General features: G+C 45.9%; 1 protein-coding gene across 1 annotated transcript; it reads left to right on the top strand.

The window, feature by feature from the left end:
- Positions 1-2,441: 2,441 nt before the first annotated feature.
- slc6a3 (solute carrier family 6 member 3) lies at positions 2,442-17,123 on the top strand. The gene is made up of 15 exons (XM_028425251.1): positions 2,442-2,528; positions 3,055-3,265; positions 3,780-3,911; positions 5,288-5,504; positions 6,435-6,573; positions 6,788-6,922; positions 7,473-7,576; positions 13,848-13,972; positions 14,051-14,163; positions 14,285-14,413; positions 14,532-14,631; positions 15,905-16,005; positions 16,452-16,619; positions 16,783-16,854; positions 16,986-17,123. The coding sequence occupies exons 1-15, from the start codon at positions 2,442-2,444 to the stop codon at positions 17,007-17,009; spliced, it is 1,857 nt and encodes a 618-aa protein (XP_028281052.1). The 3' UTR covers positions 17,010-17,123.
- Positions 17,124-18,564: the final 1,441 nt, after the last annotated feature.

Raw genomic sequence — 18,564 nt, 5'->3', positions numbered from 1 at the left:
TCCTTCACCCATCATCTGCTCCTACAGGTCTTCCTCCTCCTCCTCTTCCTCCTCCTCCTCCTCCTCTTCCTCCTCCTCCTCCTCTCTGGGTCTCAGCTGTTGCATTTATGAAAACAAGACACTCGATTATGTTCAACTCATCGTTGTCCCAGCTCCATTGGAAACCTCATAATTCCAGCACGGCTTACATCGACCCAACAATTTCTGATACGGGGCCTGAGCCTTGATGGATGATTGCACTTTAAAAACTGTGTGTGTGTGAGCATCGTGGCGGCGGCAGAGTTTGGGATTAGTGGCCGATTGATCACTGTGATTGGCTTGCAAACAACAAGCTGTCATTGTGGACATGAGAATCATAAACGTGTGTCCATGGGGAGCGGGCTGATTGTGTTATTTGGTGCCCTGGTTTTTGGTGTTGAGTTTGTAATGGGGAGAGGTCTGGGTGTCAGGACTGATTGTGTTTAGGCCGTCGGACATTACAGGTAATGAGATTTTAGCTTTGACAGGATTGGTAGGCGGGTCATTGAGGTCTATTTAGCAGCAGAGCAGGAAGAGAGGCAAAGGGGAAAGGGTGGCTGTTCTCATGAGGTGTGACAGGGAGAGACTTTAAATCTGTCATCTGTGTTTTACACACAGAAGATTTATGTAACTTAATATCTGTGTTTTCTGAATAAAATTGCTTTTTTGTCCCCTTTCACACTGTTTTGAAGCCTCAGTTGGAAAAAAGTTAATTTTAATCCATCAATTTCAATCAGCTGTTTGGTTGTTGCCACTTATTTGTAAACTTATATCCACATTATTTAAAGAAATATGAATAAAACCTTCTTTTACAGCCCTTTGGTTAGTATTGTAAACGTTATGTAAATGACCTGTATTCATTCTTTTGGGCCATTATTTATTTACAAAAGCATCATCATCACAACACACATGATTCACCACTCAGATTGCACTGCATTGTTGTCAGTTGTGCTACTATTAAGATGAGTCACTTCAACATAAAACCAAGCAAAAGTCTATGGGCACGTTGTACAGCTGGTAGTCACAATAGTTTCACCACCCACAAAGCTTAGAATTAGGCTCGAGTGCCAACGAGTGACATTTTTTCATCAGCTTTTGAATCTTTTGAGTCATTGCTAGAGTCATGAAATTTAGCTTACGAATACAAACATGGTCAAATTGGTCACATATTATTCTGTAAGGATGTCTGATGTTTAAGGAACAGCAGATGTACTAATGTATACAACATACCTCAGATTAGAGCCTGTTATTCTGGGTGATACTGATGCTGTGTGTGTTAAAATATGTAGTTTGTGACTTACAGTCAACTAGAAAAATGCTTAAATCAGGTGAGAAAATATGCAATGATGAAGGGTGAGAGAGGAGGAGGAGGAGGAGGAACAGACGAGGGAGTGAGTGAGGGAGGGGAGGAGAGTGACGGTGATGGGGGAGTGTTGTTGATTGTTTCTCATATTTCAAGAGTGGTCCCGCAGACAGATCTCCATACGAGACCACGAGGTGCTCTGGTCTCTGTGTGCGCCTGTCACTATAACCCAGGAGAGTGGGAGGAGGGCAGTTACTGCCAGTTCCTCTTTATCCTTCATCCCTCTATCTTCCTGTGACTCTGTCTTTTTTATTATTATTATTATTATTATTACGGTTTTTGCTTTGTGTCTATACTTTAATCTGAGTCCACCTTATCAAGGAAGGTCTGCGTGAATCATGGTCGACATCAGTTTGCAGCACAGTGAGGAACAGCGCTAGAAATAATCATCCAAATCCACAACTGGAGGAGCTTTAACTGGTGCTTTTAAAGGTAAGAAGATTATTATTATTTTATTTTTCTGAAGTAACAATGGTATCATAGTTCATTACAAATGTAAACAATAAATGTTTTTTTTTCCTTTTTAGGGATTAATAGTTTTAAATGAAATTACATAATTTGATAATCTCTCCTTTTTGTCTAATTTATTTGAAAATGAAAGCCACTTTCATTTTTGAATAAATTGGTCAAAAAAAGAGAAAACAACAATTTCTGTTGACCTTAGAAAATATAAATCAGTTAACCAGCAATATTGAAACTCTTAAGTTCTGGTGGTCTCGAATTTGTTGTAGATTTTCAGTGTGTGTGGACGCTTGGCCACACGTTTAAGCAAAATGGCGATCAACAAGTGTGAGATGAAAGGGAGCACGCAGCAGTGACCTTGTAGAGATGCAGTCTGGATCATTTCTGTCTCCTCTCTTCTCTTGACCTCTTTTTCAGAAAATGTTGTTGTGTTAATAATTTCCAGTTTATCAAATTAGACAATGCATTTCTCTTCTTGTGTTTGTTTATTTATTTATTTGTGTCATTCTGTACTCGTCACCTCGTTTTTTTTCCCCTGTCTGCAAACAGCAGCAGCATCCCCCCCCCCCTTCCCCCCCAAAAGGCTGTGCACTCCTTCATGCTGACAGAGAGCGCGCCTGTCGCCATAATGTCCTCAGTTGTAGCCCCGGAAAAGTCCACCGCCAACACCATGGGTCCCAAAGAGGTCAGTACAGCTCAGAGGTCCCTGTAGAGGATTAACAGTTCACCCTGATTAAAGGGGATCTTACTGAGTCGCTGCGTGGGGCATGCCCCTTAATGAACAGCTGTTTTTGTCTAACCTGGTCTGTCTGACTCAATTTGTGTAGATTAAAAATTGTTTGTGTGTGTGTGCGTGTGCGTGTGCGTGTGCGTGTGTGTGTGTGTGTGTGGGGGGGGGTCATAATGGTTAGAAAAGCAGTTTTTTCCTTCTCCACAGCAAATTGTTTCACCCCTAGTAGTGTCCTTTACCTTCGAGTAGAGAGGACTGGTGCATGACAGGCACCGTCTGTCCTGCGTGGGAAGAGACAGAATTAGAAATATACAGGGCTCGTACATGTAAAAGATCTCTGTGTCAGATTCAGGATCAAAAATATGTTTTAACTTAGGTAAACAGTTCAGCATAATGTGGCAACGTTTCTGATGAATGATGAGGAATGTACAGAAACATCTGTCTGAGTCTTTGTGATGCATGTTTGACTGTGAACCTGCAGGTAGAGCTGATACTTGTAAAGGAGCAGAACGGGGTTCAGTTCACTTCGACCAACTTAGTGACTCCAACTCCGACTCAGACTAATCCCAACGGGGAGGAGGAGAGGGAGACCTGGGGGAAGAAAATCGACTTCCTGCTGTCTGTGATCGGATTCGCTGTGGACCTGGCAAACGTCTGGAGGTTCCCTTATCTCTGCTACAAGAATGGAGGAGGTGAGATGGATGAAAGGAGTTAAGCAAATAAACCATATATATATATATATTTACATACATATATTGTCCTTCTCAGATCTTTGGGTATGATGGTCGATGTAAGTTGTTTTTTTCCAAGATCAAAATAAGGGGAAAAAACCACCACAGCTGCTCCGAATAGATTATCTCTAACAATCAGTGTCACTAATTACGGCTGTTTAACATAGAGCTCTCATTAGGTGTAAGAGCTGTAAATGATACTGTGGCTGTATGAAATGGCACTCTAGATGTGGTCAATGCTGACACAAAGCTTAGGGGGACACTCTGCAGTCCAACCTGTGTGTGGCACAGTATGACATTTAGTTTGAACCAAAAAAATGTTAAATTTAAGCTCAGTGATAACCTACAGTATATTCCTATGTATTATTTACATGCTGCCATTGTCTGGTCCAACTGATTGTTTTTTTTAAGCTTGTTTTTGTCTGTCTGGGTTGAAATTGCACATCCCCTGAAAGGTGCTGTGTGTCCTCTGCAGGTGCCTTCCTGGTGCCATACCTGTTCTTCATGGTGATAGCTGGCATGCCTCTCTTCTACATGGAACTCGCCCTGGGGCAGTACAACAGGGAGGGGGCAGCAGGGGTCTGGAAGATATGTCCCATATTTAAAGGTAGTGTCTTCGGGTACATCGAGACGTTTAGATGGATGATGTACGAACGCATGCAAGTGCAACTTCTTGACACCTGCATGCTCTCACAGGAATGTTTGCACATATATAATAAATCTATCCATCATGATATGCACCCCCCCCCACCTTGTGTGGTACATGGCTGTCTGTCTGATGACATACCCCCCCTCTTTAATATCTACATGTCTTTCTGTCTGCTTGCCTGCCCACATGCGTGGCCGTCCACATGCCAGTCTCTTTTGTCTGCTTGTCTCTGTTTTGAGCGGAGACAGGCATTGTTTATCCTCCCCAACAACGTCAGGTTGTGTTGGCACTCAGATGGAAAGCAAATGAAAATTGGGCTTTTAGACTCTTGTCCTGATTGTCCGAATGCTTCTGTCAGATAGTGGCATCTAACACTTTGTCTCTCTCTCTCTCTCTTACTTCATACACATCGTTAAGCAAAGCACAGTTCGGGAGGATGCCATCCAAACGTACACTAATGGAGAAACAAACATTAAGATCATTTTGCATTTCTGTGCAAAGTCATAGGTTGAAAATATAATGACAGACTTTGCTTGGTTCACACTTTTAAATATGTTTTTCAGTGTTTGTCTGTATCCATCCATCTCCTGTTTCACTCTAATCCACATTAACAGCCATGAATGTAAAGACCCCAGATACCATCAACACCAGCGAACCATCTGTTGCTTCACAGCATGAAGTCATAGCACTACTTTGTGTGAAATCTTGTCCTTGTTGGTATGGAGGTGGCCCACAGTGTGTATATGTTGTGTGTGTGTGTGTGTGTGTCTCAGAGCGTGCACCTCCTGTGTGTGTTGAACATGTGCCGTCTGTCAGGGACCACACTGAGTACGTTGACGTTGTAATCACACGCTTCACTCTCTCTCTGTCTCTCAGCAGGGGGATAACAGTAATTATTCAAATACACATACACATGCCTGTATTGACAGTAATTATTCTGATCAACAAGCTGGTTTCCTCTCAGGATCAATGCATTTGAAGAAAAGGGACTGAGATGGAGAGATAGCTCGGCCACATGCGGCGCTAATAAGGGGCATCGCTGCCTGGACAAATATCACATCCACATTACAAAGAAATCAATAAGGCACGGTTGTGGTCATGCTTCTTAGCAAAGGTTAACAATTAGATTCAGCTTTAGAAGAGTGGACACTGTTTCAGATTTGTAGAAAGGGTAGATGTTTTGATAATTAAGGTGTGAAGAGGCAATGTTTAAAAGTTGTGTTGTGTGAGACTGCGGGGTTCTAACTCTGTGAGAGGCTATACAGGTGTTGGGACATGCAGTCACAGATGTGCAACACTTAATATGGATGATTTGTTTTCCTCTCTAAAAACAGGTGTTGGCTTTACAGTGATCCTCATTTCCCTCTATGTCGGTTTCTACTATAATGTCATCATCTCCTGGGCGCTGTTCTACCTCTTCTCCTCGTTCACCGGCGAGCTCCCATGGGTCCACTGCAACAACACCTGGAACAGTCCGAACTGCTCAGACTGGGCTGACAACAGCTCGGTCAGCGACATCTACAAAGCCACCCCTGCTCAGGAGTATTTTGAGTAAGTCATTACATCTCATTGCAAGGAGTGAAACCTTTAATTGGACAATACATACAGTCAGTTTAGTGCAATGCAGTAACACAGCGTTCTGGATTTAGAAATGTTCCCTGCATGTTAATTGTGGAATATTCTGAGCTCCACTTCAGGTTTGTTTTTTTATCTTCACAATGGAACCAGAGTTTAGCTGTTGCCTCCCACTCTATGAAGCTAACCAGGTGTCTACCTTTCCCCACAGGTGAGGGGTTGTTCTGTTGTGACAGATGGGGTATTCTCTTCGATGTTAGCTGAAATGGCAGTGTGCTATTTACACAGACCCACCTGCAGACAATTTGAACATATCACTGAACATCGGCTGAACTTATTGCGCCTCATTCCTCTGAAATTATCTGGATCAAGGCGTCAGCGATGTTCAGTGATTTTCAGGTGACAGAATTCAACTCCAGCAGTATAAAAAGTACCTTTTGAAGCCTGCTACCCTTTCAGTTTCAGTTTCAGTTTGACTTTCAGTTATTTAATGCTGTGAAATGCTAGATTTGTTAGATTTATTAACTGGGCCGACCAGACTTGTAGTTCACCTTTAGGACTGTTTTTCAGTATTTTTCATAGGTCATCCATCATGATAGACAGTTTAGGCCCCTTGCAATGCTAAGTATGAACTACTGTGGTACCCTGTGGGTTAACCCTGTGACTGCAAGTCACACATGAGGTCAAAGAATCCAGCCTGGATGCTGTTTTGCACAAAATGTACTTGTGATGGGTGCATGGAGCACACAGTGCTTGCAGGGAACGGGTAAAGCTTTTTAGGACTGGATTTTGTATGTTGCTTGCATTGTGCCCCCTTTTCTTGAGGTGTTTACAAGCGAGCTGCAGCACCTGACAGACATTATAAACGTTTAAATACTTGCTTACCTGATTGTTCTCTCTCCTCAGACGAGGTGTGCTCCATATCCAGGACAGTAATGGCATTGATGACCTGGGTCGTCCACGCTGGCAGTTGACTTCCTGTCTTGCTGTGGTGATTGTTCTGCTCTACTTTAGTCTCTGGAAGGGAGTCAAGACCTCTGGCAAGGTAACACATGACACTCTAGACATCTTTGTTAATGATGGAAACAACAGTAAATCCATGTAAAAATGCACTTTAAGATTTACTTTCATGTGTTTAAATGTGTGCTTTTCCTCCTTTTCTCTGTTAAAATATGGCTGCACTTGCTGGGTGTGTGTATGTGTGTCGGTGTGTGTGCGTGTGTGTGTTGGTGTGTGTGCATTCTGTGTGACTTTTTCAGGTTGTGTGGATCACAGCCACCATGCCCTATGTGGTCTTGACTGTGCTGCTGCTCCGTGGAGTCACTCTGCCCGGAGCCATCGATGGCATTAAGGCCTACCTCTCTGTGGACTTCCTGAGACTCTGTGATGCTAAGGTGAGTGCCAGCAGAAGAAAGAGGTGGATGCATGTGGGGTGAGAGTGACAAATGAGTATTCACATCTTCAACAAATGTCCCTTTTTTGATCTAATGACAACACCTCAAATGTAAAATTATTTATAACACATACAAGACATGTGAGAGGTGTTAATAGCATTTTTAAGTCAGAGCTGCATTAAAAAATCTAAATTTAGTTTGAGTAAGCTTTGTGAAACCTGCTATCACAGTGACCAATATCTTATTTACCCTAATAGTAGGTGTTAAGTAGCTCAGTGGGTAAGCATGCAGGACCAAAGCATTCAGTTATGGAGAATGATAGAAAAAGCAAGAAGGAGAGAGATTGAGAGATGCATGGGAGCAATCGGAGAATTAGATTAGATAGATGCATGGAGCAGTAATTTGCAAAATTACCCCCCGTATTCACAAGCGTCTTTCATCTACTGCCGTTGAATGAGTTTCCTGCAATTATCTCTAATAATGGCTTTTTTCCTCTCCTGTGCCTTTTGTTTGCCGCTTCACACAAGTGTGCTTGTTCTGTTCTCCCCAGGTCTGGATTGAGGCAGCAACGCAGATCTGTTTCTCGCTGGGAGTGGGGTTTGGTGTGCTAATTGCCTTTTCCAGCTACAACAAATTCAGCAACAACTGCTACAGGTAAAGACACACAAGAGGGGAAAAAAAAGCAGGTGGGGGACACACAGAGGCAGACAGAGGATGGGACGTTGCTTCCACAAACATGTACGCAACACAAGCAGGTGAATTACAATAACCTTTGAAGCTCCTTGAACCCCCTTGGTGTCTTTGACACCCTGCTGTGCAGTGGACAGCCATAACACCAATCAGAACTCTCTTTGAACATCATCAGGAGGCTTTTATGTCCTCTTCTTCTGATGACCGTCCACCTCCAAGATTCCTTCTCGAGCTCGGCCTCGTCCTGTTATTTAACACTTAAGAGATTAAACCCTCCTTAACAGAAGAACCAATGTTCAGTCTGTCACGTACTGTATTGACAAACTGTCAGATTAATCCATAAAATCAATCTGCTTCCCTGCAACAGACCGATCCCTGACCTATTCTTTATTAGTTCTCTTTCATAGCATTCGTTTCGTGTCTCACTATGGGAGAACGCCCCCTGCGTGATCCCGACAGAAGCTTTAATTACACTACACCAGCCCTTGGGGCTGGTATCAGTGACGTCTATGTCAGGAGGGACCGCCCTCCTCCTATATAATAGGCTGACATAGCTTCAGTCGCCATTCAAACACCTCTTCTCGCTTCTCACAGAAGCCTGATGACAACTGTGTTACTGGGTGCCTAGCTAAACTGCCCACTGATTCGAGTGAAAACTCGGTCACCGGGCGCTTGGTCCCACACGACACGGTTGCTTCACAGCTGAAGAATAGTAGAAATACTATTCCACGCTATCGGTGAAAGTAGAAATACTCTTGCCTCAAGTAGCAATACTTGTCACAGCCGAAGTAGCGATACTTCTGCTAACAGCGGGTGCGTTAGCATCGTCTGTAGGTAGCAATACCACTATACAGCTCACGCTAATAATACCCACAGCAGGTAGCGATACCTCACCACAGGCTAGCCAGGAAAATAGCCATATTTCCCTGAACACAACCAGTAGCTGCACAAGCTAACGCTAGCGCCCTTGAACCCTATGCTAGTCATGGCCACGGCTAACAACCCCGCTGAAGTCAGGAAAAGCCCAAAGCTTTGCCCCTGCGGCAATAAAATGTCTAGCTGGGACACTCACCCCGTGTGTGCAGCATGTCTGGGCGTACCTCACGCGCAGGCGGCTATGTCCTCCACGGACGATTGTATCCACTGCGCTGCTTTCCCACGCAAGTTGCTCCGCCGACGGCTAGCTCGCCAGGCTAATTTGTCCGGCGGTGACCCACTGCTGTCGGAGACAGCCTCGCCGCAAGGCGGGGTGGATATGTCGGGTGGGGCGGCTGAAGCGCTGCCGCCCGGGCTGAGTTGGGCAGACGCAGTTCCCCAGACTGCAGACTCCTGTTTCCCGTCAGAGGAGGGATGGGAGAGCCTTATCCGTGTCGACCCGAGACGAGACGCTGATGACGAGGAGGGAGAGTCTGCCGACTCCGAGCTCCTGTTATCAGACGGTGACGAAGAAGAAACTAACTTCAGCGTCACCGGCGGGGCTGCAAAGCCGGGCGTCGCGATGGGAGAAATCCCTTCGGCGCTTTCTCCCCTGGATCTCGACATGCAGGACATGTGCAAACGTGCCGCTGTAAGGCTCAACATCCCGTGGCCCACGGTTCAAGCCGAGGAAGTCAGGTCTCGCTTTGATGGCAAGAAGCTGCCCAAAGCAAAGAAGACGGGGAAACAAGTGCTGCCAATTTTCCCAGAGCTGCTTGATGAGATAGCGGCTACGTGGAAAGCTAAACCATACAGCGAGAAACACCCCATCTCGGGGAGCTCCCTGTTGGATTGCGAGGGGATGGAGGCTAACGGCATCCGCCAAATACCTCCCATTGAGCCGCTGGTAGCGACACACCTTCACCCGAAGACGTCCCTGTCCTCCTCGGTTTCATCTTTTCCCTCCAAGACAGACCGCTTTCAGTCCAGCCTCACTGACAAGTGTTATAAGGCGGCGGCTCTGTCGACCAGAGCTCTCAACGCCTCCTCTATCCTGACGGCCTACCAGGCGGAATTAGAGGAGGACATGACGGCTAAACCAGATAACTCCCTGTGGGAAGAAATCTGCGTCATTACGGACCACGTCCTTCGCCTCCACAAGGTGGCTATCCAAGCCACGGGAAGAGCCATGGGTCTTATGGTCCTGCAAGAGAGAGCGCGCTGGCTGGGGCTCACCAACCTCACGACTAAGGAGAAAGAGGAGCTCCTCGACACTCCGGTCGTCCCTCATGGGCTCTTCGGCTCGGCTGTTGCCTCCATGCAGAAGAGATGTGAGGAGAAAAAGAGAGATGATGAGGCGCTGAAACTTTGCCTGCCGAGGAGGGCTCCACCTGTTACTCCCGGCACTTCGCGTCAGTCATATGCTCAGGCTGTCTCTCACCCGGCTCCTGCTTATCGGATCCCCAAGGTGTCCAAGACGCAGGCAGCCCCTCCAGCCCCTAAAAGCGCCGGCAACCCATGGGCTAGGAAGCAGTCTCCCCATGCTCGGCAAGCCGCTCCACCACCTCAACCCGCTACCGCGACGGTGAGGAAGAAGAAGCGGCAGGCCTGACCGCTTCTCCCCAGGTGGAGGGCCGACCCAGGCTGCCCCCCCAACGGGTCGCCCTGCCCTTCTCCAGCTCAGTTCCAGAGCGGGTTCTGCGGGACGTTGCCCGCATAGAGTGCAGCACTTGGGCCGGTGTTCATGTTCGAGTGCCCAACAAACACAGACAGCATTCTCAGTGTTGCACAAGCACTTCTGTCTTGCACTCTGTAATAAAACAGTCCAATGCGCATCCAGGCAGAGAGCCGAGGGCGCTGTTGACTATGACTATGAAAAAAAAAAAAAATGCAGAAAAAAGATATGTTAAGACACACAACTATCTTCTCTGCTATAACACAGCCCGCGGGGACCAACATCCCCGCGGCTGTGACGCGGTCCGCCCGGGCACCTCCATGCAGCAGGCAGGAGTCACCGGGGCGGATGGGCGTTGGGTGTTACGCACCTCGACCTCAAGAGGGCGCCAACGTACCACATATGACAGAGTTGCCGGTCAGCCCGCTTTCTCTGCACACAGAGAATTGGGCGGCCTGCACACGGTCAGAATGGGTGTTGAGAACCGTTCAGAAGGGTTACAGACTTCAATTCAGAGCCGTTCCACCTCATTTCAAAGGGATGATTTCTTCTCATGCTCAGGGAGAATCCGCAAACATTCTCCTAGAGGAAATTTCCACTCTGAGGGAGAAAGGAGCAATAAGAGTTGTCCCGCCCGAGGAGGCCCACAGCGGGTTCTACTCGAGGTATTTCCTGGTTCCAAAAAAAGGGGGGGCAGGGGATGAGGGCCATCCTGGACCTCAGAGCCCTGAACCACTATTTAAGGAAATACAAATTCAGGATGCTGACACACGCCTCTCTGCTGCGTTTCGTGCGGGCAGGTGATTGGTTCACATCTGTCGACCTGAGGGATGCATATTTCCACATTCCAGTGTATCCTCGCAGCCTCTACACCCCGAGAGGCGGCCCACCATACAGATGTTCTCAGGGAACATCTGGTGAGTTTGGGGTTTCGCCTGAATATGGAAAAAAGCATGTTGACACCTTCTCAGTGCATCACCTTCATAGGCCTGACTTTGGACTCTCTCCAAGGCAGAGTTTTCCTGTCTCAGGACAGGGTGGTGGCAATGAAAGGATGCCTTGCACTGTTTCACAGGGGCAACACAGTCACACTCAGACAGTGTCAGAGGCTGTTAGGCCTGATGGCCTCGTCTGTGGTGGTGATACCCCTGGGACGCCTTTACATGAGAGGGCCTCAGCGTTGGGTAGCCTCCCTTGGCCTAGATCCTCTCCGAGATGGTCATCGACGGGTGAGGGTTTCTGTGGACTGCTCACTGGCTCTGCGCCAGTGGAAGAGCCCAGGGTTTCTGACCCAGGGGGCTACCATGGGAACTGTTTCGGCCAGGAAGGTGATCTCTACAGATGCCTCTCTCACAGGCTGGGGTGCTACACACGAAGGGAGGACAGTGAACGGGAAGTGGGGCCCTCACATGCGCTTCACCCACATAAACTGTCTGGAGCTGATTGCTGTTCATTTGGCTCTAAAACATTTCCTCCCCTGGCTGCGGGGACACCATGTCCTAGTGAGGACAGACAACTCCACCGTGGTAGCCTACATCAACAGGCAGGGAGGCTTGAGATCTCTGCGGTTGCATGCGCTGGCACACAGACTGATAGTCTGGAGCAATGTGCACTTTCAGTCACTGAGAGCGACTCATGTTCCAGGCGTACTGAATTGCGGGGCGGACCTACTCTCCAGGGGGATCCCTCTATATGCAGACTGGAGACTTCACCCAGAAGTGGTGAAGCAGATTTGGCTGCGGTATGGACGGGCGGCAGTGGACCTTTACGCGTCAGCGGAGAATGCCCAGTGTCCGCTGTTCTTCTCCCTGCACGACCGAGTGGCTCCGCTGGGGATCGATGCACTGGCACACGAGTGGCCACGTGCTCTCCTGTATGCTTTTCCCCCAGTGGCTCTCATCCCTCCAACTCTGGCCAGAGTGAGGGAGAAGGGGCTGGTCGTAATCCTGGTGGCTCCGCACTGGCCAGCGAAACACTGGATGGCGGAGATTTACCAGCTTCTGGCGGGCACGCCTTGGCAGCTGCCATTACGCAGGGACCTGCTATCCCAGGCACGAGGGGAAATATTTCACCCTCACCCAGAGAGGCTGGCTCTGTGGGCCTGGCCCGTGAGTGGTTTAACCTGAACTCAACAGGACTCCCAAACAGTGTCATTGAGACTATTCAATGTGCTAGGGCCTCATCGACTAGGAAGTTGTATGGGCTTAAGTGGCAAGTGTTTGAGAGCTGGTGCTCGGAGTCCCAGTCCATTCCTTTTCAGTGTTCTGTGGGGGTGATTTTATCCTTTCTGCAGGACCTCATTGAGAAGGAAAAATCTTTTTCAACCATCAAGGTGTACCTGGCGGCAATCTCTGCTTGCCATGTTGGTTTTGATGGTAAATCTGTGGGTCGACACCCTCTGGTGTGTCAGTTCATGAAAGGTGCACGACGTAAATTGCCGGTATCTAGGTCTCTTACGCCGTCATGGGACCTGCCCACGGTGCTGGATGCTCTTTCTGGTCCACCTTTTGAACCACTGGATCAGGTGGACTTGAAGGTGGTATCTCTTAAGACAGCGCTGCTCCTGGCCTTGGCCTCGGCTAAGCGCGTCGGTGAGGTTCATGCCCTGTCTGTGCACGAGGCTTGTACCCATTTTTCACCAGGGGGCGAGAGGGTCAGTATGCAGCCTAACCCAGCCTTTATCCCAAAGGTGGTTGGGTCTCTCTCCCCAATAGAGCTGGTTGCTTTTTATCCACCGCCTTACTCCTCTGAGGAGCATCGGCGTCTGCATACGCTGTGTCCGGTCCGTGCACTAAGGACCTATCTGGACAGGACTCAGGGTGTTAGGCAGAGTGACCAGTTGTTTGTGTCCTGGGCTAAGCCATGTGTGGGCAAGCCAGTCTCAAAACAGCGGCTTTCCCACTGGATTGTGGAGGCTATTGCTCTGGCTTACACGACCAAAGGTCTTCCGCCTCCTGCTGGTCTGCGTGCGCACTCCACTAGGGGCCTTGCTGCTTCCTGGGCTCTCTTTAAGGGGGTTTCAGCCCAGGAAATTTGTGCAGCTGCAAGTTGGGCTTCACCCCACACTTTTGCTAGGTTTTACAAGTTGGATGTTACGGTTCCAACCCTGGCACATTCAGTTCTTGGGGTAGGGTTTTCACGGGGTACAACCCACTCTTCGTGAGGCCCCTCTGGGACAGTTGTCATTTTTACAGGCATGTCTGGCAATCCGGGAGTCAGTATTTCTCCCATAGTGAGACACGAAACGAATGCTATGAAAGAGAACTGGAGGTTATGGCTATAACCATGGTTCTCTGATTAGCATGAGTGAGTGTCTCACCAGACCACCCTCCTTGCTATGGAAGCGAGGAAGAGGTGAGCTTGTTTGAATGGCGACTGAAGCTATGTCAGCCTATTATATAGGAGGAGGGCGGTCCCTCCTGACATAGACGTCACTGATACCAGCCCCAAGGGCTGGTGTAGTGTAATTAAAGCTTCTGTCGGGATCACGCAGGGGGCGTTCTCCCATAGTGAGACACTCACTCATGCTAATCAGAGAACCATGGTTATAGCCATAACCTCCAGTTCTCTTAGAATTCGATTAATGAACTGCTGAATTTTTTATATTTGTACTATTAACTGTTTAACTATTAACTGTTTCTCCAGAGATGCCATCATTACCAGCTCCATCAACTCTTTAACTAGTTTCTTCTCCGGCTTCGTGGTCTTCTCCTTCCTGGGCTACATGTCCAAGAAGCACAACGTGGCTCTAGACAAAGTAGCCAGAGATGGTACAGTATTACATCCCAGAGCTCAGTCTGTTATACTAACTTGTTATTGTGCATAATGTTTTGCTGTTCTTGTTTTAGGTGCTGGCTTGGTGTTTGTCATTTACCCAGAGGCCATTGCAACATTGCCTGGGTCCTCATTCTGGGCAGTTATCTTCTTCATAATGCTGCTGACGCTGGGCATTGACAGCGCTGTGAGTATGCACCCCTCCCCCACCGACATTTACACCATGTCCATAAGGTACCTCTGCTGAGTCAGACAAAAAGTAAACAAAAAAGTGTGTATGTATTTTCTTGTGTTTTCTGTTGTTGTAGATGGGCGGGATGGAGTCAGTGATCACAGGGTTAATTGATGAGTTCAAATTCCTCCACAAGCACAGAGAGGTGTTCACCCTCTTCATCGTTGTTGCCACGTTTCTCATATCCCTCTGCTGTGTCACAAATGTAAGACATGGTCAATATTGCATCCTCATACATACAAGCAAATACCCATGAATGATCAGTTTAATGTTGTTGTTTTTATCTGTTGAATATCACTGTTGTCTTTTCGTGTCCTCTCCAGGGAGGGATGTATGTGTTTACTCTGCTGGACCACTTTGCAGCAGGAACATCGATTCTCTTTGGAGTGCTTATTGAAGCCATCGGCATCGCTTGGTTCTACGGTGAGCAAGATTGGGCTGAAGGCAAAAGAGGAAGAAAACAGATGATTCGCTTTTTCATGGCCGGCAAAGCTGATGCTTTATTAGGTGTCTGATGAGAAATCTGTTGGCATGGGTGCTCTGTGCCTCGATGCAACATAGTTCTATTAGACGTAGAAATGTTGCAGCTAGAAGGTCAATTCTTACCTAATGGGTTTGGACTCTTCAGTCTCTGTGCATGTATTGTTAAGGCAGGGGTGTATACTGTAGCAGCGATAGCAGCAGCGATAAAGGGATAAATGGACCGAATTCTGACCTCTGCCTGTGTTACCTCTGTCCTCACTCAGCAGTGGTGAGGCAGGACATAAAGAACATTGCAGCTGGGAGAACAGGCAGTTCCCATTTGTCATGGGCTGGAGTCAGCTGTCTAATAGCTAGATTGTAGATTGTTGTGGGCGGGGGTGCCCCTCGTTTCGCTGCAGATGACTAGATTCTCATGACACTCCATTTGACATACTGTAGTTTCACCACTGACACCAGGTTTCTTTATTTTGTCATTAATGTATTTGTAAATAATATTTAATATTAGTAATATCAATAATGTAATATCTAATATCTTTTTTGTCCTTGGGACTGCACTGTGCTGTTTTTTTTCACATTTTCTTTAATAGGTACAACCAATGTAAAAGCAAGAAAAGCTGACTCCTCATATAGTGTGAAAATCTGGCCCCTATTTTAAAACACCAGCAGCCACTAAGTCATATAAAAACAATCTGAAGGTCAGGGAGAACGTTTGACTCAAACTTCCGTGTTGAGTTCCCTGTCTCTTGTCTACAGAACCTGACTGTGAAGAGGTGCATAAAGGACTTAATACTAACAAGGCCCCAGGCAGTGAGGGCAACATATTGCCCCACTTTGGTGGGTCCTGACCTTGGCAATCCAGATAAATCAAGCCTCAGGCTTCAATGGGCCTTTTTGTGGTTTCTTTATAACTGCTGACAGGAACCCTTGACCCCTGGCCACTGTGGTCTTTTGTTCTACTGTTGGCTGCATAAGTACATGTAGCTGTGCTGAATACCTGGAAGTCAGTCAGTCTGGATATATTGCTCTGCAGTGAGAGATGCCTTCCAGGCAGGAGGACTCAGAAAGCATGTTCAGCCCAGAGAGAAGGGAAATCATGAGCAGGTAGCAAGGGTCTCTGCTGAGAAGACTTCTGTGGTGGCAACTTCTGATCATCAAAACAGTGGTTGTCCATGTTAATATTTTACTATTAATACTGAGTGTTTCTATACTTTAGGAGTGGACCGCTTCAGTGACGACATTGAGGAGATGATTGGCCAGCGACCAGGCAGGTACTGGAGGCTGTGCTGGAAGTTCGTCAGCCCCTGTTTCCTCTTGGTGAGTCGTACTGACACCAACCACAGAACATTTATGAGACCGTGACAATGACACGGAGACAACAAAGGAGATTTAAACATTTTAAAAGAAACGTTTTTCTGAAAAGAGAATAAAGGGCCTATAGGTAAACTGTCAACTGTAGCTATTCAACATATACCTATCAGCAAAGTGCACCCATAACAAATAACAGAAGACCAAGGTTAATGGGTATCATCATCATCATCATTCATCCATTATCTATTAACCCGCTTCGTCCTGCAGTGCAGGGTCACGGGGGCCTGGAGCCAGTGTCATCATCATCATCATCATCATCATCATCATCATCATCATCTTCAACTCAAATCAAACGTTTCCAGTCAGAGGACACTGCCATGCTAACCACCTTTATCTTCAACAGCCTCTAAATCAGAATTTTCTTTTGTATCCCATGACATTTTCTCCTATAGTTTATGGTCGTGGTGAGCTTTGCTACGTTTAACCCTCCAAACTACGGCTCCTACATGTTCCCTCCATGGGCCAACATGGTCGGATGGTGTCTTGCCATGTCCTCCATGACCATGGTGCCTCTTTATGCCATCTACAAACTCTGCACGCTTCCCGGAAAGTTTTGCAACGTAAGTGTGAGAGCTGTTTCTTCTTATCCAATATCAAGTGAAATGAGTCATTTAAATGTCAATCTTTTCATCTTTGGTTTGCTTCATCATGGTGAAGCCCTTTCATTAAGGATTATGTGTTCTGCTCGAGCAGGGGCTCTAATTACTCTCCTCTCCTTCACAGAGACTGGCTTACGCCATCACTCCAGAGACAGAGCATCATCTGGTAGACAACGGGGAGGTTCGGCAGTTCACTGTAAGTGTCATACTTTGTTACATAACAGATGAACATTATCTGCACATGTCCACATGATAAATATATAATATACATTATGTATTTGTTGCCATTACAATTTCATTCAGTAGTATGTTACATTTTCCCCACAGCTGCATCACTGGTTGGTGGTCTGAGGGCTACAGAGAGAGAGGAGGAGTGAGAAAGAGTGTGACTGTGTGTACTTTGGGTGGTTAAATGCACAGCAAAGGTCTAGAGAAGATGACAGTGGTAAACATGGCAGGGGGGGGGTAGTTTAAAAGTGCCAACAACAACAGCAACAAAAGGAAAACCCATAGAAATTAGTGTTCTTTCTTTTTTGTTTACAGTGGATGTGTGAAGCTGTGCACTGGCCCCTCTCCACTATTTAATTAACATTGATCATACTTGGGATTCAGTCACTTCTTGTAGTGTTCAGCCAGCTACTTCCTTTCATGCCAAAAACTCCCCGAATGCATACATATATATAACCCGCTAGATATCAAAATATAAAACAGAAAACACAAGAAAAAGTTTTATTGTTTTTTTACTAATATGTTAAAACAGTATGTGGCCTTTTTTTTCTTTTTCTTTTTTATTGAAGATGTTCAGAAGCACATGAGGTTTGATTGAATCCCATTCCATATCTAATGTATTTATTAATTAATTACTGTTTCTTTAAGACTGTTATGATATTATAAAGGAAAAATGAGCTTACATTATAGAAAATCAACATCATATTAAAAATAAACCATGAAGAATGAAAACAGCCGAGTAGTGTAATGCAGTCACCTGTCATGTTTTAAATAATGATCGGGTGATTGTATTCCTTACGATACGATAAAACAGCCGCCATATTGTCATATCAGAGAACAAACTCTTATTAAGATGTAAACACAACATTAGCCACACTGATTCCATCAACCAAAGAAACACAACAAGCTCTTAAATTTAAACACATCTTCCTCAACGTACGACTTTTTGCCAAGGGATTTTTTTTCTTTCTGTTTTAATTAGTAGACCACTTGATTGTTTCCTTATCCTCCCCCATTATTTTTTTTTTTTTTTTTTTTTTTACAAATTAGTTTTTTGTTCAGGTTGTGATTCATGAAAGCATAAAGCTTTAATTTTACGGTTTACACAATCTTATCGAGTAATTTAAGACTGTTTAAAAAAGAAAAGCTGCTTTTTATTGAACTGCAAATGAATAGTGTGTAATGTATTCAATAATAAGTCATTTCAGTTATATATCTGTGTAAGTAAATGTAATGTAGAGGGCCTTGTATTGTACTTAACTGTACTGTATGATATTGAATAACAAGACCAACACACACACACACACACACACACACACACATATATATAAATATATAAATATATATTAGCCTTAATGATCTTGATGAGAATTATATGGAAATACATATGAACTTTTTTGCTCAGAAACAATGGAACCCTTCCCCAAACTGGTCAGTCATGATAAATATTTTTTGTTTTTCTTATGGTACATGTGACACACTTGAAGGGTTAATTCTGTACCAAACTGTATGCCTGTGCTGCTGTACTGTGCCTTGTGGTGTTTTGGACTGTATGATTTTGTTTTGTACTGTCAAATAAAGTATAATTAATACAATGATTACATTTACATCTGTGTTTTTTTTCCCTTTAAAACGTGTGAGTGATGCAGTCATTATTAATGAGTACATCTGTTATTAT

The sequence above is a fragment of the Parambassis ranga genome, chromosome 16 (assembly GCF_900634625.1).
Source record: "Parambassis ranga chromosome 16, fParRan2.1, whole genome shotgun sequence".
In the NCBI taxonomy this organism is placed as follows: Eukaryota; Metazoa; Chordata; class Actinopteri; family Ambassidae; genus Parambassis; species Parambassis ranga.
The sequence above is the reverse complement of the archived record's forward strand: the minus strand, read 5'-3'. Positions and strand labels throughout refer to the sequence as shown.